This window comes from Euleptes europaea, chromosome 10 (assembly GCF_029931775.1).
Source record: "Euleptes europaea isolate rEulEur1 chromosome 10, rEulEur1.hap1, whole genome shotgun sequence".
Classification (NCBI taxonomy): Eukaryota; Metazoa; Chordata; class Lepidosauria; order Squamata; family Sphaerodactylidae; genus Euleptes; species Euleptes europaea.
The window spans coordinates 2,430,319-2,457,043 of NC_079321.1; the positions used below are offsets into that span (position 1 = coordinate 2,430,319).

A 26,725-nucleotide genomic window follows, 5' to 3' on the forward strand; every position below is an offset into this window, starting at 1 on the left:
AACTTTGGAGGGAAACGGCTGGACACCAAATCACCTTTAAAACAAACACACCACACAAATATCACTTACCCTTTGCAAGGTTACTTTTTACTGAGTTTTTAACAGGTATTTATTACTAGGGCTATGTAGCCATTATTTTTTGTCCGTTTCCTGACTTCAGACAGAATTCACTTCATTATGGTTTCGGATGGAAGTTTGTGCGGCGTACATATTTAAACATTATTATTTACTGTGTGGGCAAGAGCCACCGAGGGCCCCAGATAAAGTCTGCATCCACACATATTGTAATGTTGAGCTATAGCAATCATTCACCACTTTGTTAAGCTTCAAGAACAAGTAGCAGTTAATTGCTGTAACGTTAGTGCAATAGCCAACGATGGGGGTGGGGAGCAGAGGTTCTCTCTAATCCACCCCCACGTATACCCCCTGGATAGGGTTGCCAGGTCCCTCTTCATAACCAGCGGGAGGTTTTTGGGGTGGAGCTTGAGGAGGGTGGGGTTTGGGGAGGGGAGGGAGGGACTTCAATGCCATAGAGTCCAACTGCCAAAGTGACCATTTTCTCCAGGTGAACTGCTCTCTATCGGCTGGAGATCAGTTGTAATAGCAGGAGATCTCCAGCTAGTACCTAGAGGTTTGGCAACCGGCTAAGGAATTATTCAGTACGCAGCCACCAATGCACTTAATTCTTTACTTCTAAGAGAAAACCTGCATGTGTCCAAATATGCATTACTTTACAAGATAAACCATCATATATACTTTTTATACAATATGTTAGAACACTGTTACAGTCTTTATACAGGGAAATATACATGCACAAATATATTACTGTTCTTGTAATCTCAGTGGAACAATGTCCCATGTAAAGTTCTAACTATATATAAATCAAACTTGTCAAGACGTCCCAACGTCCCATTGTGGGTGCGTGGATCCTGCGCACCACACAAAAAATGCACTTGCTTCCGAATCAGCCGGTTTGGTTAATCCAAACTTGCTTGGCTTCAGGAGCCCCCCATAGTAAGTTAGCCAACTCTTTTCGCAACTCTGTTTATTGTATGCTGATGTAAATGCCTAATAAAGGTAATGATGATGATTATGAAGTTAGTCAACTCTGGCTTGGAAAAATCTGTGTAGTCCTGTTGCAGGCAAGCTCAAGATGTGGTGTCACCCTAGGACTTCCGTTTCTCCTAACCACTATGGTATACCATAGAGTCTACCTTCCAAAGATTCCATTTGCTCCACATGAACCAATCTCTGTACTCTGGAGATCAGTTGTAATCCCAAGAGAACTCCAGGCTTGGGCTTGTGGTTGGTAACCCTATCCCAGGGTGACCAAGACCCCCAGAATTTAATTCCCTTAATTAATCCCCTAAGAGGCACTGCATGATGAATGCCTATGAACCTTGAAACTTGCAGCCTAGGAAAGACTGGCATCTGGGACTCCACTCTGATGCAGAGGATAGGCGTATGCCCACCCTTGCCCCAGGGAAGCAGTGGCAGCCAGAACAGGGCTGATCATTGCCGTCTGTCATTTCCGTCACCTTTATCTGCTGCCGTAACTGCCAAGAGGCAGCAGAGGTGGGTTGCCCACAGCGACCAGGTAAGAAGAGGCCATCCCTCCCTAGAGAAGATCAGCATTCCTGAAGCAGGGATCTAAAGTGGGGAAAGAGCAGCAGGTGTAAACGTCTAGAGGACCTGGAAAAGTACTGACCAAAACGCAACTCCAGAGCCTTCCTCTGGCCACCACAACTGATCTACTTTATCGTGATTTTAATTGTGAAGTTGTGATTTGCTTGTTGTTATAAACTCTCGGAAGGCATTAAGGACGAAAGGTGACCCATGAATATATACTAAATAAATAAATGGGCTGCGGTCGGTGCATCTCTGAGTTGCAAACAACAGCACTCTAAAGGCTTTGGAGAATACAGGGGAAGGGGGGGTGTTCTGTCCATGGAATAAATTCTGTGGACTCTAATCCGGAGAACCAGGTTTGATTCCCTGTTCCTCCACATGAAGCCTGCTGGGTGACCTTGGGCTAGTCACAGTTCTCTTAGAGCTCTCTCAGTCCCACCTACCTCACAGGGTGTCTGCTGTGGGGAGGGGAAGGCGATTGTAAGCCAGTTTGATTCTCCTTCATGGAGGAGAGGGGTATTCATAGCTGCTAGTCAAAATGGATACTAGTCATGATGGATACCCGTCCTCTCCAGGATCAGAGGAGCATGCCTATTATACGAGGTGCTGGGGAACACAGGCAGGACAATGCTGCTGCAGTCGTCTTGCTTGGGGGCTTCCTAGAGGCAGCTGGTTGGCCACTGTGTGAACAGACTACTGGACTTGATGGGCCTTGGTCTGAGCCAGCATGGCCTTTCTTATGTTCCTTAAAAGGTAGAGAAAATCAGCATATAAAAACTAGCTGTTCTTCAAAGAGATCATGGCGGCGTACGCAGCTTTTCTCCTTTGTGTTCCTTGGAGGGTCTGAATTTGGCACCCAGAGGCACTGCCTGGCCCCAAACCAAATAGGAAACCGAAGTATAAGGGTTGTTCAGACATTTTTACTCTGATTTCTTTCAAGGTGAATGCTAGAAAAAAAGACCCTACATAGCTAGCATTATGAACATGGAACTATTGAAACAGGATGGATAATAAGGCATAAAATGCTGATGAGGGCAAGGACTTCTCAAAAAAAATGTGGCACATGGATTCAAGTGTGTTTTATGTATTTCCTCCAAGAGAAGTTTCTTCCTGAAGCGCTGCCATGAAATTGTTCCAACCAACTACACTGCAAGTTGGCCCAGTCCAAACCAAATATCTGTGGTTGCTCCAACATTCTCGTATTTCCAGATACAAGCGATGAACCTTGCCGAGTGTCGGTAAGCCAATGCCTTTAAAAAGGAAACCTTTGAGCACTCTGTTCTGCGCTGCGAAGCACTCCAGCCCAGAACATACTTGAAACCAAATCAAGGTCTATATCCATTGGCTCGGCACCCATTTGTTTCACACACTACACACCAAAGAAACAGCAATGCCAAGGAGAGAGGAAGGCACTATCAGAACAATGTTAGGCAGCGAACAGAGTGGTGGGTAGAAGCAGCGTGGCCATTTTACAACAGCAAGGAGAAAGCATTGCAGACCTAGATATTTTTTTTTAATCATTAGGACTTGCAAAATATGAGCTGGGTCTTTATTGGCAGGAAGTGAGAGGACCGATATAGCAATGCTGCACTGTCAATTGAGCTTCCCTCAAGTCATGTCAGGGGTTCTTTTGGTCACTGATGATGTGGTAGGAACATAAGAGCCCTGCTGGAGTTGACCAGTGGTCCACCAAGTCCAGCATCCTGTCTCCCACAGTGGGCAACCAGTTCCTCTGGAGGACCAAAGAAACAGGGCATATAGGCCAAGGCCTTCTCCTGATAAGAACATCAGAAGAGCCCTGCTGGAGCAGACCAGTAGTTTATCTAGTCCAGCATCCAGTGTCACACAGTGGCCAACCAGTTCCTCTGGAGGTCCAACAATGGGGCATAGAGAAGGCCTTCATAAGAACATCAGAAAACGCTGCTGGATCAGACCAGTGGTCCATCTAGGCCAGCATCCTGTCTCACAGTAGCCAAGCAGTTCCTCTGGAAGGCCAACAACAGGGCATAGAGGCCAAAGCCTTCCCCTGATGCTGTCTCCTGGCACTGGGATTCAGAGGTTGACTGCATCTGAATTTGGGGGGTTCCCTGGAGTCACCATGGCTAGTAGCCATGGATAGACTTCTCCATGAATTTGTCTAATCCCTTTTTAAAGCCGTCTATGCCTGTAGCCATCCCTACGTCCTCTGGCCGGCACTTCCACATTTTTATCACTCATGAAAAGCAGTATTTCATTTTGAATCTACTGAATCTACTGCCCCATCAGCTTCATTAGATACCCTTGAATTCTAGTCTTTTGGGAGAGGAAGGAAAGGTTTTTGCCAGCTCTCTCCACCCCCATGCATAATTGTTTAAACCTCTATCATTTAATCATCCATCAATCTGTCTCAAGGTTGCTTTGTCATTCGGAAGCCCTATTCCTCTATGTCTCTCTGCTAGCTGCAAGGCAGAGGTCTGTACAAGCCTTGCAGAGGGGATTGTTGTCTCAGTACAGGATGTTTGAGGCAAGAGACGAGCAGAGGTGGTTTTGCCATTGCCTTTCTCTGCATAGCAACCCTAGCCTTCCTCGGGGGTCTCTCATCCAAGTACTGCCTGTGAGTGATCCTGCTCAGCAAACTTAAAACTTGACACTTTGCAGATGGCGGCAGGTCCCTTAAATGATGCCGTCGCCCCTTGGAAAAATATAGGTCATTTATGCCTGAGGTTCGCTGCTTGCTGGACCAACATCTTCCGTTTGGGAATCTCTGCACCAGCAGTCTCCAAGCTCAAATCAAGAAGCATTTGAGTACCAACCCCTTTAAATGCTGCTTTGTAATTGGCTTACTTTGTGGTGCTTACTGTGAGAGAAGCATTTTAAGAAGAAAAAAACAAAAACCAGAGCAATCTGAAGGGAGGGGAGAGAAATCCAAACCTCGATTTTAAAAGGCCTTTCTTCTGTTCAGAAAGAGCTCTGAGGAAGCAGGAAGAATTTGAATCCCTGTCTCTTTACACACTGCTTTGTAATTGGCTGCATACTTTCTGTGAAAGAAACCAAGCTTGTGTGTCCCAAGCTTTGCATTATGCAGGGGAATTCACCGGTGCTGAGCTCAGGGGAGAGGGAAGAATCAGGTTAACAAAGGAATGGGAAGGTCCAGGATTTGCGAGGGCTGGCAGCGAGGTCATTGCTAATGGATGGAAAACTCATGCGTAACTCCAAAGAACAACTGAGAAAGACCGGGGCGAACGTGAGTGAAAGTGCCCATGCATAAACAACCTTAGTTACCCAATCTTAGTTAGTATACCAGCACTATATCTGCCACGACGACAGCTCTCGGATGTGCAAACTAAGCAAATAGTTGCTTCGAACATGCACTATTTCAATGAGATGGTGAGCCCATGCAGAGATGCACAGGGAAAGTTTTTGCCTCACATTTAAATCAGGCCTGACTTTTGGGAAGGTTCCCCAATGAATTTTGAAAGCTCCAGACTTGAGATTTATTTATGGCAGAGAAGGGTTTCAGGTGCCCTGTGCCATCAACATTTACAAACTATGGCGCTCCCCCTTCAATTTATCAAGGACACTCAGACATTAGGTTGGATCCAGTGCTCTGTCAGCAGATGGCACCGACGGTTACAGACTGTGCCTCATTAAGAACAGAAGAACAGAAGAAAAGCCCTGCTGGATCAGGCCAAGGCCCATCAAGTCCAGCAGTCTGTTCACACAGTGGCCAACCAGGTGCCTCTAGGAAGCCCCCAAGCAAGACGACTGCAGCAGCACCATCCCCTCAGCAGCGCTTTCTGACTCTGGAAAAAATATATTCATGAACAAACAAACCACTAGGCCTGTGACATATGCAGGGACTCTCTTGGGTGTACAACCTTCTGTCCACAAATTCAGGAATAAGTCCAGCCTTAGGAGAGAAGGAAGCAAGGGCTTTGGCTCAGTGGGAGAGCCTCTGCTTGGCATGCAGAAAGTCCCAAGTTCAATCCCCAGCATCTCCAGTTAAAGAGGACCAGGTAGAAGGTGATGTGAAAGACTTCTGCCTGAGACCCTGGAAAGCCGCTGCTGGTCTGAGTAGACAGTACTGACTGATGGATCAAGGGTCCGATTCAGTAAAAGGCAGCTTCATGTGTACATGAAGTGCTGGGTATTTAAATTCTCTACATCTAGTATTAGAAGAATTTAGCTGTACATTTTTATTGAAAAACTGGTGCTGCACACAAAAAGTCAGAACAAACAGTACACACAGGAGCCTCTACGAAAAACACAAAACAAGTCTGGATTGCTATATTTAAAAAAGAGAGGGGAAACGGTGGAATGTGCTGCCTCGGAGGGTGGTGGAGTCCCCGTCTTTTGAGGTCTTTAAGCAGAGGCTAGATGGCCATCTGTCGGGAGTGCTTTGATTGTGGGATCCTCCATGGCGGGGGGAGGGTTGGGTCACTGGGGATGTGGGGGAGGTAGTTGTTAATTTCCTGCATTGTGCAGAGGGTTGGACTAGATGACCCTGGTGGTCCCTTCCAACTCTATGATTCTATGATTCTAACTTGGCTATTTTGGCTCTAATGGGCTAATTTTTCCATATTTCACCCTCAACTAAAAATGTACAGATATCAAAATGAATAATGCTCCCCCAAAGACAGGATAGGAGACAGAAGCATAACATACACAAGCTGAAAAGGGTGTAAAAGTTTTTACTTGATCGCTTTAGTCTTTGTACTAGATTATTTTTAAGCTTTGGAGGCCACTGCGAATGCTACTTTTGGCCGATGGGCAGGATATATGTTTTTTAAAATAAATATAAATAAGTGAACTATAATAACTCAGTATTTTTCTTTAACATGGGATAGGTCACATGTTCAGGGAATCATACAGTCTTTTCAATTAACCCCTTTTAATATTACGTTTGCACAACTCTTGCATCTTAAGTTGACCATTAGAAAAAAAACAACTTATCTGAAGCTCAATCTGGAGGGCCAGTACCCTTGGCCATAATATACAAATGACAGAACTGATAAAATCAAACAGTGGGAGTTTGTTTTAAGAAAACCCTACGTTGTTTTTAGAATGAACTTTAATCAAGACTCATTTGGCAACTAATTTTTTTTTCATCTGCACTGGCAAAAAAGATGGAAAAGTAAAACAGTTCTGGATGAGACTGTGTTCACCCCAAAACCAATATTCACTTGGATTCCTTGAGCAAGTCACAGCTGCCTTTTATCCATATTTTCAGTAAAAACGTGTTCCTGCTTATTTGACTTTCTGCTTCTTCCTTGCTTGAAACTGTTCGGTTTTATTCTTCACAGATTTTACCAGCACGGATAATGCAGGATTGATGGATTTCTTAGTAGCTGTTTCCTTCTCTGCCACACGCTCTCCAATCTGCGCCACCTCTGCATGCCCCTGCTGTCTCCGGCGAGCTTTCTCTTCCAACATCTTTTCTACTGCTTTTGTTTTCTTAAAGTTTGGATCTGAAGGATCCAGATTAAACAAATGCGAAGTGTACATTGCTTGGAATCTGGCATCAGCAACATTGACCTAGGAACAGGACAAAAAAAAAAAAAGGATTATTTTTCATTGTTGCATTGGGGGGGAAGGACTGGACAAAGTTGACCTTAGCAACGTATATAAAATACAACTGCCTTCAACTTTAGGTAGCAGTTTCCAGCCAGGTTAAGTTCAGTTAAAATAAAGAACTGTACTAATACAGGATGGACCTAATCCAATAGTAGATATAAGATTATTCCCGAGGGTGTCAATTGTGTGGGAACTTTTAAATTCTTTATCTACTTGGAGGAAACTGCACACACTTTTTCATACACGAAACACAGCAAACGTGCTGATTTGCTGTGTGATGTCTTCAAATGCATATATGTCATACAATTTACATAGGACAGCCACAATACAGTACTTCAATATCAAAATATATTCAGCATGTGTATATACATAAAATAACAATACAACACAACTACTCTACTACAAACCTACAAGACACAATCCAACAATAACCCAAGTGTTCATACACATTAAAGTCACATTGTATGACATTTTGTACTAGCATAGGATAGTGTATATATTTTTGTTCAAATGCATATACTCAGAAAAATAAACATTTGTATCTGCGCTTCATACACGATGGCTGACATTCTTATTCCTAATAGTAAATTGGCTGGCAACTGTGTGGATGATAAAAGCAGCGATATCAGACTGCCCCCAAACAAGACAGCAACCTTTGCATATTTGGAGGGAGAATGTCCCCCAGGTATGCAGGACAATACAACTTTGTGAATTAGCCAGAAAGGGGGGGGGGAAGTCCCTCCAAAAACAGGTCTGATGAGATCTGAATATACTTCAGGAACACAGGATGATGAGTGTTGGTTAAAAGGAAAGATACAGCGGAAGAACAATTAGCTTGCTTAAGCCCCTGACAGCTTAGAAAAAATGGGGGGGGCATATTATCCCCCACACACGACTCCCCAAGTTCAGATATCATGCGAAACTATGGTTTGTAACTGTTTACAGTAAGAGTTGTTCAGCAGTGGAATCAGCTACCTGGGGGGGGGGAGGTGAGCTCCCCCTCACTGGCAGTCTTTAAGCAGAGGCTGGACAAGCACTTGCCAGGGATGCTCCAGGCTGATCCTGCATTGAGCAGGGGGTTGGACTAGATGGTCTGTATGGCCCCTCCCAACTCTATGAGTCTAATATTCATTTACCCTATATTACAAGCAGCCCCTTCCCTTCCCTCAAAGTCTATATACTAATGACACAACTTTCATGGAAGGAAGTACTATTCATACAAGAGCATACATTAAACCACTTTTGGGAAATTCACCCAAACATCAGCACATGACCTATACGGTGGCTTGTATCATACTCTACCGCTTCGTTCTGAAATGGAACGATGCTTCTCCCCCTGTACAGCAGACCCCCACTTTACCCCCCCCCTTGCTGTTCCTGCTGACCCCAAGGAAATTTCGGAGGGACTCCATGGGAGGAAGAAGAGGAAAGTCTCTCAAGAGAAACGCACTGAATAAACTTTCCCGATCTGTGGTGTGAAACCAATGCCCTTCGCATCATGATCGGAAATTCAGTCCTTTAGCATATGCGATTGTGTTGCTATCGATCCATTCACTAAAAACAACCAGTGTTTTTTTTTACTGCTTTTCAGGACACAGAAGCCCGCAGCGTTACCTGGAAGTCATCCGTCAGCAGTTCCTTCTTTTTCATTAACAGTTTCTTTTTCTTCTTGCTCAGGTTCTGTTGGTGCACTATCTTGTCGTAATTGAAGTGTCTCCTCCCGTCCGCTTCCTCCTCCTCGTCCATCATCAGCAGAGCCATCTCGGCCTGTTACGATAAGAAAGAGACGGGATTCTGTTTGCACAACATTTCACGGAATATGGGTTGCAGATGTTTCCGTGTCTCCTCCGAGGACTGTGTTACTAATGCGCAACAGGAACGGCTATGGCGGCCTATCTGTTTACAAAACATTTTTACTGGCAAGGGAGACGGCGCTTTCTTGTACCGCGCAGGCAATTAAGAGCATCACTCTCACTACGGCAAGGCCAAGCCAACAATTCTTGGGCTAATCTCTACGATTTATTTAGTATAGTTTCACATCATTCTTCCTCGAGGAAGCTTAGAATGGCCCTACTACATTGGGGCTGCCAGATAATTCTCTGAGGCGAGAGACCTGCTTAATTTTAACAATGTTATCATGCACCCCTAAGGCCATTCTCTGAAAGATGTGGTTTCGACTGCCAATGGTGGAGCATGGAAGCATGGGTCTTACATGCGCAGTGTGTAAAAGGTTATACGTGACCCAGATGGGTGCTTGTGTTCTGGGTCAGAACGTAACAGGGGGATCTACTTACAGGCCAAGACTAATCCCTATGACGCACAGTGTGTAGAGAGCCCGCATGCTGGGGGAACAGTTTGAAACACTCCAGAGACCACACCTCTAATGGTATGTAAGGTTAGGAGTATTCTGGCAGAGTAGCAATTATACCATATTGAGTCAACCGCTCCAGAATGCTTTAAGCCAGTGGTTCCCAAAATGTGCTCCATGGAGCACTTGGTGCTCCGCGAAACATCTCCTAGTGCTCTGTGACGAGATTCGGTTTAGTATATAGGTGCTAGGTGAAAATTAGTGTTTTGTGATGAATTTCTCTCCTGAAAAGTGCTCCATGACTCAAAAAGTTTGGGAACTGCTGCTTTAAGCAGTCTCTTATTTTCCAGTGTGTTCTAGTAGGACTTCCTTCTGCTAGCCAAACATCAGGTCTCATTCATTCCCAAGGGCTTAAAGACAGCCAGGCAATATTTTGTTGAAATAAACAGCCTACGTGCACACTGAGGAACTGCGTATGGTCACAGCAACAGCCTATTCGTCTTGGCAAACACTCTTTGGAAGTGTGCCAAGGAAGCTTAGAGGAGGTTAATAAAGATCCAGTGTGAGAACAACATTTTTAAATGGCCCAACAAATGCACGCCTCGTAGACTAAAAAAGCATGTTATACTTTTATTGGGGTAACCAAAGATGGACTTAACGTTCCAGCCAACACGTGGAAGCAGCTTAAAATAGTGCAGGTGAGGTTGGCAAAACCGTTGCTTCTGTATGCCATCTCAAACACACACAGCAGCTCCACATAAGCAACACACTCTGCACCCCCCTCCCTCATGTGGAGAGTCATGGTGGGGAAAATGCTTTTCCAGTGGTCTCAGCAAGGAGGCGGTGATGTTTACAATTTATCCTGACTGTTTGAAGGAATGCTCGAAATGTTTGTCCGAGTATTTAGAGGATGTTTCAAAGATGCAGGGACGGAAAAGCTTTGCCTGGTTAAGTCCCAATTGTGTCTACACACCTGTGACTTTGTATTATAGGCAACACAGGCAGAAACTGCCCACGGAGAGGGCCAGTAGGATCACTTTCATACTGTATGGAATTGTATGGATGATGGAAAAGAACCAGGCAAATCCCGGGTCCTCTTGGCGAGTCCTCAGTTGAAGAACTGCTCGCCATTCCCTCCCCTATCCTCATGAACAGATCTACCACTTGTGAAATGCAAAGACGGCCAGCAGGGCAGGCGTAACATAACATTGAGAGTGACCGCATGAAACATGCCAGATCCAACCAATTAGAAACCTTCACAGCAAGTGAAAGGTATCGGAAATTGTTGTGCAACTTAGCTGATACATGAGTGGCTGGAAGGGGGGAGGGGGTTGGTAAGTCATATCCATATATAATCAAGTTTTCTAACTGGGTGGATCCAACCTTTTGTTCTATTAATTGGGGGGGAGGCAGCCTTGGGAGGGGAGGGGCTGTGGCATGCGGAAGGTCCCAGGTTCAATCCCCGGCATCTCCAGTTAAAGGAACTAGGCAGGTACGTTATGTGAAAGACCCCCTGCCTGAGACCCTGGAGAGCCGCTGCCAGTCTGAGCAGACAATACAGACTTTGATGAACCAAGGGTCTGATTCAGTAGAAGGCAGCTTCAGGAAACTTGTGATAAAACTGGACCTTGGCTTTGTGCTGTCCTTATACCCTCTCCCATTAGTGAACAGATCTCTTGGGACCTGGTAGAGAAGAGAACGGAACCACTGATTCCTATACAGAAGTTCTGAGCAGGTGACTCCTCTTCATTTAATTGGGAAAAGGTGGAAAAAATAACACAGGAGTGGTAAGATGGGTCATCCAGTTTTTTTTGGGGGGGGGGGTTTGTAGATGAAAATAAAAAGGCAGATTTTTTAAAACATAGTACAAAACCAGGGATAATATAGGATCAGCTAATTCTGTAGCACTGGCAAAACTAAACAGGTGCAGATTTTATCAGCTCTTATCAGACTGACAATACTTGGATGTTCTCTTCCTAAAAGTGGGCGATTTGAAAATACTTTAAAAGAATATCAATCACAATGAAAAACTTTAAAAGCAGTCAGTTTTTCACCCAATACTATGGTCACTCTCAAGGTTTTAGAATGACCACATGTACACACCAGAGAATCTCATATGATGCTTTCAGGCTTAAGGTAACAGTGCCACACTCCCGTGCAGAAAACGTGTATTCACAGGGCCAAATCCCTACATCTAATTCTTCACATTATTTTAACACATTCAAGTCTTCTACCTTGTGTTTTTCCACGGCTTCCTTTTCTTGGGCATCTTCTTCTTCTCTCTTGGACTTCTTCGACTTCTTATTCAAACCTGATCGAAAACACAGTGCAAATAAGAAGCAGGATTAAAATATGCAAGGATAAACTTTTCCCAGTGGGAAAAGAGAAGAGGTGAGCTAAATCAAGTGGCACATCTTCTCCAAAAATTCTTCAACCACAAACTATTCAAGTTAAGCAGGACAAAGGAGGTGTTGTTAATAAAAGAGTATGTAAATCTTCCCCAGCATTCTCTGAGAACTATTACTAAGATCCAGCAATCAGGGTTTGGTTCATGTCCCAAGAAAAGTACTATATAAATGCAACCTGTAGTTAGGCTATCGCTCACTTTTGGGCTGAGCTCCAAAGTGCTATATGGGAAATTCCACTTGTGTATTGGGGGGGGGGGCTTTTCACCCCCCCTTTCCAGCAGCAGCATACGCTATACTCCCCAAAGTCCTATTACGATTCAGAAGCTTTCTAGAGTAGCATCCCATACAGCAGGGGTGTTGAATTCAATTGTTACGAGGGCCAGATATGACACAAATGCCACTTGGTCGGGCCGGGCCTCGCCAGCCGAGAGTGGGGTGGGGGGCGGCTGCCTTGGCTGGCTCATGGGCCAGAAGAGCTCTCAAGGGACTGGATCCCATCCCCGGGCCTTATTCTTGACACCCCTGCCATATGGTATGAAAGGCTGTTGTCCAAAGGATATATCACATATTCCTGCTGTGGAGTGGGGTGGAGACAATGGATCCCAGTCAACATCTAAAGGTACCTAGATGATTGTTCTGACAGAGGCGGTGGGCCACTGCCCTGCCTGAGCATGTGGGGTGGCGCCCCTCCCTCAGCAGCCCGCAGAACTGGGAAGAGGCATGGCCAGCAGAGAGGCTGCAAGGCTCACGGCCTACTCTTGAGTCGTAGCCAGCAAAACAGCTGGGGAGTTGATGCCTTGCTTGCCCACCTGCTCTGGCTAGTTGCACAAGCAGAGAAAGGAAACTAGCAGATGGCAGGGGGGGAATGCTTACAGTCCCACCTTTGTTAGCCATAAGACTCTCGGGTTTGAGGCAGTGTGATTACCGAAAGCGTCTGTTTTTCTAGAATAAAGACTCTGAATCTAACTTCTTTATCTGGGTCGTGGGCTCCCTTTGTTGGAGTTTAAATTTTCCCCATTATAGTGAATTCTCTACCACATTTCCACCTTACTAGAATACCGACCGCTTGAGCTTGCAAGAGCTCTTGTTTTAGGAGAGCCCACCCTTCACTTGCTCCTTTCCCTCCCAGCAGTCTTGCCCATGGAATGACTCTCATCAGGCCTCTGAGTTCATTAAAGTCTGCCTTCCTAACATCTAACATACATGTCTGGGTATGAACTCCCATGGCTCCCAACAACAAAAGGAATAATAGAATCATAGAGTTGGAAGGGAACACCAGGGTCATCAACCCCCTGCACAATGCAGGAAATTCACAACCGCCTCCTCCCTCCTCCCACACCCCCAGTGACCCCCTACTCCATGCCCAGAGGGGCCAAGGTGCCCTCCCTCTCACAAACTGCCTAAGGTCCTAGAATCAGCATTGCTGACTGATGGTATTCTAGCCTCTGCTTAAAAACCGTCAGGGAAGGAGAGTTCACCACCTGTTCCACTGAAGCCTGTTCCACTGAGGAACTGCTCTGTTAGAGGAAGTCATAGATAACAGATGGATAAGATAATGTAAAAGTATCATTATTCATTAACAATTCATAGAAGTCAATACAATTTATTCTATCGTTTAAAAGAGTTGTTGATTATACATGTAATTACAGGTTGAGTATCCTTTATCCGGACTGCTCAGGACCAGAAGCGGTCCGTATTTCAGATCTTTCTGTATTTTGAAATATTTGCATATACACAATGAGATATCTTAGAGATGGGACCCAAGTCTAAACACCAAATTCATTTATGTTTTATATGTTTTATATACACTTTATACACAAAGCCTGAATGTAAAGCAATATTTTTAATAATTCTGGGTACCTTGAACCATCATAAAGCAAACTGACATGCTGCTGAGGGCCTGCAGGCCAGCTCAAAAAGTCTGGTTTTCGGATCAGTACGGATACCAGATGTCCAGATAAGGGATACTCAACCTGTATATTTGTTTATTATACATGTATATATAAAGAAAAATAAGTACAATAATAATATATGGGGACTGTCATTTTGTACTTTGGCCCCCCTTCAAAAAAAAAAATGTAGATCCGGCCCTGCACGCCATGCACCGTTTTTTGGGCGAGCAAACACGGAGCGCAGCCATTTTCCTCTTAAATTTAAACAATGTAAAGGAAGTATAAGCTTTAAATTTTTACAAGTATTACTCTAGTAAAAAATAGTTTCCGCATAAAGCTTTGAATTTGATTGAAACTTTAAAACACTGTTGAGTTGTTGTTTTTTCCCTTCTCTTCATCAAATGTTTTGGTTTAAGTATTTGTCACTTTTTGAGACGTAAAATTAACATGAGGCACATTTTAAATTTCTGTACTAAAAACAAGTCAAAATAAACAAGCTAAAAATCCAAGCACGTTTTATTTAGGACGTTGGATAATTTTCCAGAAATTTTTCTGATTCTGATTATTCGGAAAAACCCATACCACTGATTTCCATCAAAAAGGCTGTTTGACCAACAGGAACCAGCAAGCTGCCAGTCAAAAAACCATTATGTACACAGGCTAAAGTTGCCCATGGGACTTGAAACCCCAAACCAACATTTTCCCCGATGAGTTGGATCCTGTGGAAAAGATCAGTGAATGCAGGAGTGGAATCAGTTTTCTCCCGTTTTTCTTCTGGTTTTCTGGGACCAACATTCATAGAATCATAGAGTTGGAAGGGACCACCAGGGTCAAGTAGTCCAACCCCCTGCACAATGCAGGACATTCACAACTACCTCTCCCGACCCCCACAGTGACCCCTACTCCATGCCCAGAAGATGGCCAAGATGCCCTCCCTCTCACCATCTGCCTAAGGTGCCCCCCCTCTCATCATCTGCCTAAGGTGGCATCAAGCCTCTGCTTAAAAACCTCCAGGGAAGGAGAACCCACCACCTCCCGAGGAAGCCTGTTCCTCTGAGGAACCGCTCTAACTGTTGGAAAATTCTTCCTATTGCCTAGATGGAAAATCTTTTGATTTAATTTCAACCCATTGGTTCTGGTCCAAATTCCAGGGGGCATTTCAGGCAGAAAGAGGGGCAGGCAGAGAAGCCACACTTCTGTGCAAGGAATTCACATGGGCTCCAACTATCCATCCCTACGTTGTCCAATACAAAGATTGCAAGTCCCTCTGTTAACATGACAGCAGCCGAGCCAATGACATCTAGAGGGTCGCCAACAGCTAAGGGCTCATGACAACAGGACATCAGATTAATCCACGGCAGCAAGGAAGGCACGGCCAGCAGACAGAGGAGGAGGAGAGGAAACTTGGGGAAAAGGAGTTCAACAACACTCATACTAAGTGCCTGCAAGCTATAAAGGAAGTGGCACATGAAACAAACACTAAGGCTATAACCCTGTGCACGTTTACTTGGGTGTGAGGCCCAATAACATTAACAGAATTTTCTTAGGAGTCAGTCTTCAAGGGAAGACTGTAACTGCTTACAGAGCCAGTGTAGTAAAATGGTTAGAGCAGGGGTGTCAAACTCAAGTGTTACAAGGGCTGGATATGGCATAAATGTCACTTGGTTGGGCCGGGCCATGCCTCGTCAGCCGATATCGGGACTGGGGGTGGGGTGGCTGCCTTGGCTGGCTCACGGGCCGGATAAGAGCTCTCAAGGGGCCAGATCTGGCCCTCAGCCCTTATGTTTGACACTGCTGGGTGAGTGTTGGACTAGGATCTGGGAGACCGAGGTTCAAATCCCCGCTCATGCCCTGGAAGCTTGCTGGGTGACCTTGGGCCAGTCACACACTCTCAGCCTAACTTACTTCATAGGGTTGTTGTTAGGATAAAATGGAGGCAAGGAGAATCACGTGAGCCACTGGGGAGAAAGTTGAGGCATAAATGAAATAAACAGTCTCTGATGTGCCCACTGACAAGCAAAACTGTTCTAATAGAAAGTTCTTCCTAATGTCTAGAAGGAATGTCTAACAGTTGGAGCGGTTCCTCCGTGGAACAGGCTTCCTCAGGAGGTGGTGAGCGCTCCTCCCCTGGAGGTTTTTAAGCAGAGGCTAGATGGCCATCTGTCAGCAATGCTGATTCTATGACCTTAGGCACATGATGAGAGAGAGGACATCTTGGCCATCTTCTGGGCATGGAGTGGGGGTCACTGTGGGGGTGTGGGGGGGAGGTAGTTGTGAATTTCGTGCATTGCACAGGGGGTTGGACTAGATGGCCCTGGTGGTCCCTTCCAACTCTATGATTTTATGATTCTAATAAAGCCATACTTTTCAAATTAATCTGAGCAGAGCTAAGATTCTTCCAGTTAACAGATGCTGACCACAAACATTAGATTTTAATTTTGCAGTGCTGGAAGCAATTTAGGAGGCCATGCTAACCTCAGCCTCCTTCGTTAACAGGACACTCAAGGAAACAACAAAAGGCAACTGATGATTACATTTACCGTAATGCCGTTTCCATTGCTGGATGTCTGCATTATGCATGGAACAAGAGGGCGGGAAAGGAAATAAAGTGGCAGACAACATCTACAGAAAAAGAATAAAAGTACCAGTGAGAGGTCAGAGGGGAATGGTATAAAAAAGACATAACAGAGAAAGGGAGGATAGGAACGGGACTGGCTTAGAAGAAGAGACGTTTCTCACCAGTGTGACAAAATGAAAAACAGAAGGAAGTGAATCAAGAGGTACATGCCAGAACATCTCTTAAGCTTTTTATAAATTCTATGCCGTCGCACCAGAAACTAGCTACAAAAATAATGGAAGTATAAATTCCCGGATCACAGATTTATTTTTTAAAGACTGTCGATTCAAATTACCGATGCAGATCACAGCCCCTCCATTCCAGATGAAGTTTCAATCATCCTGCGTTTGATCACATCACTCTGTAAAGGTTGAGTACCATAACAGAGCATGTTTTTTAAAAAAATATTTAGAGCATGCCGATTTGAACACATGAGAAAAAGACTCAGGATTGAGAGGCCTGAAAATACGTTTTAAAGACCCGGCTTCCCCTGGTCCTTTCCTGTAAGGCAATTTCTAATTTCAGCTTAAAATTATTCCCTCAGAGAACCGGGTTGGCTTCCTCACTCCTCCACATGAGCAGCAGACTCTAATCTGGAGAACCGGGTTGGTTTCCCTACTTCTCCACATGAAGCCAGCTGGGTAACCTTGGGCTAATCACAGTTCTCTCCAAACTCTCTCAGCCCCACCTACCTCACAAGGTATCTGTTGTGGGGAGAGGAAGAGAAGGAGATTGTAAGTTGGTTTGATGGTTCTTAAAAGGTAGAGAAAATTGGGATATAAAAAACAACTCTTCTTCACCGTCATAGCTGCTGTTACGTTATTAAGGTCCACCAGCCAGCCATCAGAATTTATTGTCACAAATTCCCCCAGGGAAATTCATTTACCTATCAAAACAGTACAAAAATCACCCCAGTATGAAAAGTTTTGGAGTAAGCCAACGATAGCATAGTATGCATTTCCTACACACACTTTGTTTCCAGGAATAAAGAGGATCAACCATCAAATTCACCAACTTGTAAAGCAGCTGTTCGGGTATGATAAAAAGCCAAATATATGTTAAAGCAACGGTAAGAATTCCAGTACGCCCTCTTAAATTTGTATGAACTCTTTTATAAGCCCACCAGGGCCCATTCATCTGAATTTTGTTTTCCATCATCATCAGCCAGTAGGAAATATCCATTCTGCCTTCTGCTGCAAAAATAAATTTACTACTGAAAAGTTAATAATCCGAGCTGGAACAGTCATGAATTTTTTTTTATAGCAGTGCCTGGGAGAAGCATTCAGCTTCAGCACTTCTCTCATGTTCGCTTGATATTTCAAACAGAGCAGCTTGCTTTCTCAAAGCCATAAAAATGCTTCTTAAACTTCTGAATGAAACCTTTTCAGGCATTATTAGAAAGAAATACCTACTAGAGCTTAGATTTTGCCATTTCAAGAAAAAAAGGGGGGGGGAATCGGCCTTCCACTCCATGTATTCTCCTTCTACTTGTTTATGAGTTTGAGATCTGTGTCTTCCTGCCTGGGAATTAAGATCACAGGGAGAGGCTCTCCTGATTGTCAAAGAAGCTCCTTTGGTGGGTGAGACAGGGCCTTTTCAGTGGGAGCCCCATGATTCTAGAACAACATCCTCAGGGAGGTGCACCTGGTCCTCTCACTTTCACTCTTTAGAAGGCAGATGAAGAGGGTTTTATTAAGGACTGCATTTGGTTAAATTTATTAGCAGTCCCGATTTGTGATTTTAAAGATTGGTTTTTGTTATTAATGTATTTCATTTTATGCTGTTTATCTATGCTGTAAGCCATCTTGAGCTGTGTAAGGAAGGAAAGTGGCTAATAAATGTTTTAAATAAACAAAATAAATAAACATGGGATTTGGCAAAACTCAGTTCTCCAGATTAGAGTCCACTGCTCATGTGGAGGAGTGGGAAATTGAACTCGGTACTCAAGATTAGAGTCCGCCACTCATGTGGCTGAATGGGGAAACAAACCTGGTTCTCCAGATTAGAGCCCACCACCCTTAACCACTACACCACGCTGACCTCTTGGTCTTCTGAATCACCCTTCAGCAGATGGGACAGAAAGAATGACATCTAACCTGGCTTCGCGATCTCCTCGGCAAAGAACGGGTCATTCAAATCAACATCAGACGGACATACATCATCAGTCAGTATTTCCTCCGCAGCAGCCTGAAATAAAACATATTGCATGACCATTACTAGTTAGTCATACAAATAAAACTTCATCTGCAAAACAAAGCTGCCACATAGGAGTTTTAAGCAGTACCCTCAGGGCACAGACCTGGACCGCAAGAAGAAAGTGATTTCCATGACCACGTTCACTGAAGTCAACGGAACTAAAGCAGGATTCTTGATGGGCTTGGCAAATAGCTCCATGTGCAAAAAACAAACATTCTGATGCTTTTTTCAGCTTGGGGGGAAATTATTACCAATGAGACTGTACCTCTCTTCCTCCGGTACTCTCTATTTTTTATCCATAACAGTTGCTCTGTGGTGGACAAGGAACGAAAACGGCCCCAATGGCCTGCCTCGTACACAGCTGCCACTTATTACTAACCAGCCGGCAGTGAACAATAGCAGCCCCTAAACCAATGACACGTGTGTAGAAATGGGGAAACCTACCCGGTTCTCCATATTAGCGTCCGCCACTCACGTGGAGTGGGGAATCAAACCCAGTTCTCCAGATAAGAGACCACAGCTCCAAACCACCGCTCTTAACCACTACACCATGTTGGCTCTCTCATGCTCTTAACCACTAAACCACATTGGTGTTGGATCAAAACTGCAAAGTATGTTCGCTGGCTTTTCCAGATCAACATTTCCAAAAATAAGGTCCACGCTGCCACTCATCACTGTTCAATGAAGCCCCTTGGCAGGTGCGTTCTGGAATAAAGAGCACCCGCATGGAGGAAAAACGCTCCAGGAACCAAAAGGCAGCCTCAGTACAGTTAATGTCTGGAAACCCTACTGCTGATTTTAAACGACGGAGAAAGCCGATCATTACAGAAGACAATGTCGTCAGTCTTCCAAAAAGAATCTCCAAAACCAGTATTTCTTTGAAGACTTTCCCAATTTTTTTCTAAAGTGCTTCTAAAATTTCTGCAGGCAAAATTTGCTCATCTTTTGTTTTTATTTGAACAATGCTATAATCCCTATCCAAGGCTTTGGCAGCTCAGCATAATGATATTTCAGCAGCATGAACGACCGTTCCTTTAAGCAATGCGAAGATTATCAAGGACTCAAGATCAAAGGGAGGTTTTTCTGGACTGGCTGACGCATTTATTTCCCTTTAATCAGAACTTTTATTTTTCTTCATTTAGGTCGGCTGCCAAAGGCAGATGAAAAGTGCTCAGGGCTGCTATGACTAGCACTACCACGGGTCAACCGCCTGTCCACCTTTACGGTTTCCGCAAGCGCACTAACGGTTTAAATTTAGGTACCCAAAGGAACAGAGCATTGTTTTTAAACTGGGGAACCCTGGGTTTATCAGGAACTCTACAAGGACCAATAACAGGGTCAGGAAAGGCACATGAGCGTCTTTGAAAAGACGGCCTGTCTACCATGACTGATCATCTGACATGATGGGTTTGAGCCAGCGGGAAACCTAACATAAGGAGCTGGTGAACCAGATCTTTTCCATCCCAGCTGATCCCCCAGTAGTTCGCTGTTTGCCCTGAAAATTCTCTTTGATTATTGGTTAAGCCTTGTAAGGGAAATACACCCCAGTACAGAGCACCATAAATGACAAAGAGGAAAATCAGGTTAAATCTCCTTTATCGATGCAAGTCGTCAGCAGAACAGGGAGGAGGTGATTTTACCCAATTCTCTCTCATCACTGCAGTGCTGGGTTACTGTCATGTGTTTAGTTTCTGGGGGTGGAAAATGCCATCAAGTCACAGCCCACTTAAGATGATTCCATAGAGCAGATGTGTCAAACCTAAGGCCCGCGGGCCAGATTTGGCTCTTTGACAGCTTTTAACCAGCCCGCAAGGCAGCCAAGGCAGCCACCACCACCACCACCACTCTCAATCTGGGCTGGCAAGGCACGGCACGGCCCAACCAAATGACATTTATGTCAAATTCAGCCCTCGTAACAATTGAGTTTGACAACCCTGCCATAGTTTTCACGGTAGGAGACATTCAGAGGTGGTTTGCCATTGCCTGCCTCTTCATAGTAACCCTGGACTTAAAATAATAGAATCCTAGAGATGGAAGGACCCATAAAGACCATCTAGTCCAACCCCCTGCTCAATGCAGGATCAGCCTACAGCATCCCTGACAAGTGTTCCTAGGTGGTCTCCCATCCAAGTACTAACCAGGGCTGACCCTGCTAAGCTTCTGAGATCTGATGAGATAGGGCTAGCCTGGGCCATCCAGGTCAGGGCAGAAGTGGTTTGCCATTGCCTGCCTCTGTGTAGCGAGCGGCCTGGGACTTCCTTGGTGGCCTCCCATGTAAGTACTAAGCAGGGCCAACCCAGCTTAGCTTCCGAGATCTGATGAGATCGAGAGCCAACGAGGTGTAGTAGTAAAGAGCAGTGGTTTGGAGGACTCTAATCTGGATAACCGGGTTTGATTCCCCACTCCTACACATGAGCAGCGGAGGCTAATCTGATGAGCCAGGTTTGATTCCCCACTCCTAAACACAAATCCAGCTGGGTGACCTTGGGCTAGTCACAGCTCTCTTAAAGCTCTCTCAACCCCACCTATCTCACAGGGAGTCTATTGTGGGAAGGGGAAGGGAAAGTGATTGCAAGCCAGTTTGATTCTTCCTTAAGTGGCAGAGAAAGCTGGCATATAAAAACCAGCTCTTCTTCTTCTAACCTGGGCTATCCCAGTCAGGAGTTGTCTGTTTCTGAGACTCTCACTAACCTCGGAAAGGATTTCAAGACAAGCTGATTGGGGAAGGGGAAGGCTGGAAAAATCCACTTGTACACAACACGTTCTGTGAGCTTTTCTGCTGGATCCAATCCAATGCAAAGCCAGAGTCAGGCGTTTGCTGTGTTTGGCAATGCGCTCAAAATCGGTGTGTCAAGATGGGAAGGCTGAATGGCCTGCTTAGTACAGTTGCGGCACCCAAACTCTGGAACTCTCCTCCCAGGGAGACCCATCTGCCCTCTTTTGTTGCCATCTTCTGCCAGAAGACTTTTCTCATTTTGTTTGGCATTCCCTCAATGATTCTCTCCTCCCTAACCAATGTTTTAACATAAAAACATAAAATGTACATATGTTTTTGTACATATTTTAGCTCTGGTTTTAATTGTTTTAATGATGTGTTTTTTGTTGGTTTTAATGGTTTTTAAAAAAAAAACAGATGTGGTTTTATTATATATGTTTCAATTTATCAGCCACCTTGGTGTGGCCATTATGAGGGCAGAAAGGCAGGATACAAGTTTGGTAAAATAAATAAATATGTGAGCCCTAAAACGTGCCGTTCTTTGGGGTTCCACAGCAGACCTGCCGGGGCTCCTGTCAGATGCATCTTATGTGGAAAGAGTTTCCTGAAGAAAAGTTTGAAAATCACCTGACTCAATCATATACTACCTTCTGTTTTTTCTTCTTCATCTTCCTTTTCTCTTTCTTCTTTTCTAGAAACTGTTCCCACGGAGTCGGTGTGTCCTTCCCTTCCAACTTGTTTCTTACCATTTCCTCAGCGGTTTCTTTAAGCCCTGAGGTCAACCAGGAAAAATGCAGACAGTCCAGTCAGCAATTAACCAAATTTGAGAGAGGAGAGGCATCACAACACAGTGAAAATAGTAAGTCAAGAAAAATGCTACACGAATACTGATGACACAACAGTGTAGGGCAAGACAAACGTCCGCAGAGCTACTGTCAAGGAGCTACATACCTATCCAGCAAGGAGTTCACAGAAGACTGCCTACCCCTTATTACCATCCAGGGACCGGCTCTGTAGAATTCTGCAGAATTCCATCTAATTACCCTTCCTATTCCATAAATGCATGAAATCACAAGGCCAGGCTGGAGTTTGGGAATACCAATGTGGGGCTAGCTCACAGTTTTCTTTCCCCCTTAGGTACCCAAAGGAACAGAGCATCGTTTTTAAACTGGGTCTAGTCTTTTTCAACCACTCAATGAAAGCCACTGAGAGCCAGAGTGGTGTAGTAGTTAGGGATGGTGGACTTTAATCTTGAGAACTGGGTTTGAATCTCCACTCCTCCACAAGAAGCCTGCTGGATGCCCTTGGGCCAGTCACAGTTCTCTCAGAACAATCTCAGACCCCACCTAGCTCACAAGGTACCTGTTGTGGGGAGAGGAAGGGAAGGAGATTGTAAGCCGGTTTGAGTCTCCTTAAATAAAAGGCAGAGAAAACCAGGGTATAAAAACCAACTCTTCTTCTTCTTCTTCAATGGCCTATCAAAAAGCCAGGGCTACATTTTGCTCAAATCTATGGATGTCAACATCTTAAGAAGTTTCTAGTCCTTTTGATACAAAGGCAGACGCAAAAGCAAGTTGGCATAACTGATATCAAGAACCACAGTTATGTGTGCCCATAACTGATTTTAAAACCTCTTTACTTTCTCCAGATAATCTTATTTATATACCCTTTTTTCCTTGTGAGCAACTGATTTCACTGGGGGAAAAGATGCCACATTCATATGCATCATTATTTATCACACCTTAATAGATGCTTTGGTTACAGAAGAGCACTTCATAAATTAGAAACAGGGGACTTCCGACAGAAAAGGAAATCCAAGATTTAAAGCTTCAAAAGTAATGTGATTACTGTAAAAATATTTGTTAGCATGACTATGGAAACTGCAGAAACCCACACCAATAAATCATCCTAGAGTGGCCTGGACAGGAAAAAAAGAGTTAAGCGAGTCAAACAATTATCTTCTCATTTGCTTGAATTTATCAAGTCGCTTCGTAAACCGGTTTATGTTTAGCAGCTGTAAGAAATGAAAGATCAAAAGGACATGCGGTCGCCATTCCCTCCCCCAGTATACTCCACAAGGAACAGAGACCATCAGATCATTAACTTGGATTTTCATCCCTCTGGTGTCATGATTGAGCTCTCAGAAGAAGTCTAAGTTCCCATATCCTGGCCTGTCAACAGGCGGAAGAACTCGGATATCGCATTAAGCGTTGGGTTGAAAGAAACATCCTCTTTTTCCACAGCAAGTGACGACTTTATAAAGCTGATGGGGGGGGGGGGACATTCCACGGAAATGCATACGAAACAGCTTCATCTCCCCAACCACAAAAGCCTGAAAAAGCATGGAGACAGATCACGATGGGTAGACATGTTAGTCTGTCACTAGCAGTAGAAAAGAGCCAGAGTCCAGCAGCACCTTAAAGACTAACCAAATTTCTGGCAGGGTAGGAGCTTTCGTGAGTCACAGCTCACTTAAGTTTCTGGCAGGGGGGGAGCTTACCCTGCCAGAAATTTGGTTTGTCTTTAAGGTGCTGCTGGACTCTTGCTCTTTTCCACTAAGAAGGCATGTGAAGCTATCAAAAATACTTTACAAAATCAAGCTACCTATTACGAAGCTTTACCGAAAGAAGTCTCAATATTAGCAATTGTTTCAAAGATTTAGGGTTTGATCTAAAGTATGGGTTCTCAACAAGGGGGGAATTTTAGGGTACCGGGGGGGAATTAGGACCACTATTCAGCAAATATGCATATTTTTGCAATGCACCTTTTGAGTTAGACTATCTTGGGAAGGGGGGAATTATATTCTGAACAATGGTGGAATGGGGAATGGGACAAAAAAGGTTAAGAACCACTGATCTAAAGCAAAGCTTCTTAAACTGTAGGTCACGTAACTGAATGTGGGGGGCACGAAAAAATGGGCAACAGTAAATGGTAAAATTATATGTATACCAACGAATTGTTTTAAAATTAATTTCTTTATGATTTATTATCAGTAAATGCTTGATTTGTATACCTATTTTATATACCTATATACCCAGGATCGCGTAAAAATTTCTCTGGCGAAAAGGGGTTGCGAGTGGAAAAAGTTTAAAGAAGCCCTGATAGAATGGTCCAGGGTGTTCTGCGCAATCACTGGGGCTTTCTTGCCTCCTTGTTCCTTGGGCAACCTCTTGGGCTCCTGAAAAGCCACTCCAGACGGCAAGGGGAACCTCCAGACCGGTGTGCTATACCATGCAAAGAGCTGCAGATGACGGTGGGGAAATGGGTGGATTTCAATTCAAGCCTTAATACACAAAGCATCCTTGTTTACATGCTCAGGTTCCTTTCATAATGGACATTAATCAGAAGTAGAAAAGAGCAAGAGTCCAGTAGCAACCTTGAAGACTAACACAATTTCTGGTAGGGTATGAGCTTTCGTGAGTCACAGGTCACTTCTTCAGGTATCTTCAGGTGTTCTTCGGGTATTTTTAGGCTCATACCCTACCAAAAATTTTGTTAGACTTTAAGGCTATGTGCTGAGCTATAGCATGAGGGAGTACTAAAAAAACACACACACACACACAATACACACAAAGAAACTAAAGAAACTAGCTTTCAAGATTTCTTATTCAGCTGCGTAGAAAATGAAATCAGTCACTCCATCTGGAAAAATCGGGCTTGGAGGATAACAGAGGCCTTTCGTGAAGCCAGAAAGGGATTCAACTTCCTCCACAGATTAGATTCTCTTACAAACTGCTGCCCAAACCATTTCCAAGTAATGAAACGGTTTGTCTGAGGGGTGGAACAGGACATAGCTGATGAAATAAAAGGAACCGCCTGATTTCAACCGAGCTTATGGTTACAAAATGCACGTTCATTGATTTAAAAAAAAATTAACCACACAAAAATTCTTATTCATTTGCACAGAAGTTCAAGTACAGCAAAGGACATTAATGGACAACTCGGTATGTTCTTTAGCACATGTAAGACTGGGCTACCTTTTTTCACCACAAAATTGGGATTTTTTTCCCCTATCAAAGAAGAGAAAGACACTGTGGGGAAAATGGGAGCCATGAACTACAGAGCAAAAAATAACACTGAGGACAAGGAGCAGGTGCTGGTTGTATATTTTCCCCCCACGTGGAGAGCGTTTCACAAAAATAGTTCTCCGCATGAGACTGAGGCGGTAAAGCCCATATTAAACCTTTACCACCTCACATGAAACAGACGGCTAGAATGTGGCTAGCCAATCTGGCGCCTGTCCTTTCAAATGCATGCAATAATTCAACGTTTCCAACCTTTCTATTTAAGTTTTAGAAAAACCATTACCCCAGATAAGTACTGAGCATGCCATTCCCGCCCCTTTAAGCTTTAACAATAATTTACACTACTTGTTTTTAAAAGGGTTCTTCCAACACATAATTTAAAAGCTACGCATGCTGATTCTGGTCTGGTCAATTTAACCTGATCAGTTTCATGTCATCTAAGGGCTCCCCCACAAAAAGAAGAAAAAAATTCCAAAGCACAACACTCTCTCAAGCAAGCCTGCTTCCTGCTACACCAAAGCAGGGAATGGCAAACCACCTCTTCTCATCTCTTGCCCTGAAAACCCCACAAGGGTTTGCCATAAGTAAGTTGCAACTTGACAGCACTTTATTATTATTATACAGTTAATTTCCTTGCGTACCACTCTCTGCCGCAGCCAGCAGAAAGATTGTGCATGTGTGTTAGTACGCGTGTTAATTAGGTCTTATTAAAAGGAGTGGTGGAATTCCTCCCTGCCCAGCAGAAGGATGGAAGTGTCCTCAAAAGTTTAATTCTTCTTTTTCCCTAGTAAGACATTTAGCTGAGGTGTCAAAAAGTAGCTCCCAACTTAAAATCCTTTCAAACGGGTTGAGATAAAGGACTCTTACAATCATTGCTATATCTAATTCTCAATGCGGTCCCAACTGTAGATACTTAAATCCAAAGACTGGAGCCATGGACAGACAAGACAAATCTTTTTACAAACATGAGAAAAGGACCAGATTTCCAGAAAAGTCTGCAATCTTTTATGATAATGATAAGCACCTGTACCTTTATGAAATGAATACCCTCTGCAGTGGCCATTGTGCAAGTTGCTAGGCAACCATAACAGTATTGCCAGCATTTAAGCCCAGGTTTCTGTCAGTAAGAGGCAGGGGGAGGGGGCAGGGCCCATTCCAGGGCTGTTTTGGCCTTTGAGGGAGGACTCATCAGAGCCAGGCATGGAACAACCACTGGCAGCTCCAGCTGGCCTACTATTGTCCAACAGCAGCCACCACACCAATGCCCACGTTGTATAGTGATTAGACGACTAGGATCTGGGAGACCCAGGTACAAATCCCCATTTTGCCATGGGAGCTCATTGGGTGACCTTGGGCCAGTCGCACACTCTCAGCCTAATCT

The 26,725-nt window shown here is 44.3% G+C and overlaps 1 protein-coding gene across 1 annotated transcript in view; it reads right to left on the reverse strand.

Annotated features, from left to right (window-relative positions):
• Window positions 1-6,787: 6,787 nt before the first annotated feature.
• ESF1 (ESF1 nucleolar pre-rRNA processing protein homolog) overlaps window positions 6,788-26,725 on the reverse strand; it is a 42,666-nt gene continuing 22,728 nt past the window's right edge. The window contains exons 9-13 of the mRNA XM_056856513.1: window positions 21,967-22,091; window positions 18,504-18,594; window positions 11,725-11,801; window positions 8,797-8,949; window positions 6,788-7,143 (exon numbers count right to left, since the gene is read on the reverse strand). Coding sequence (XP_056712491.1) covers window positions 6,856-7,143; window positions 8,797-8,949; window positions 11,725-11,801; window positions 18,504-18,594; window positions 21,967-22,091 — 734 coding nt within the window. The 3' untranslated portion in view covers window positions 6,788-6,855. The remainder of the gene's footprint in view (window positions 7,144-8,796; window positions 8,950-11,724; window positions 11,802-18,503; window positions 18,595-21,966; window positions 22,092-26,725) is intronic.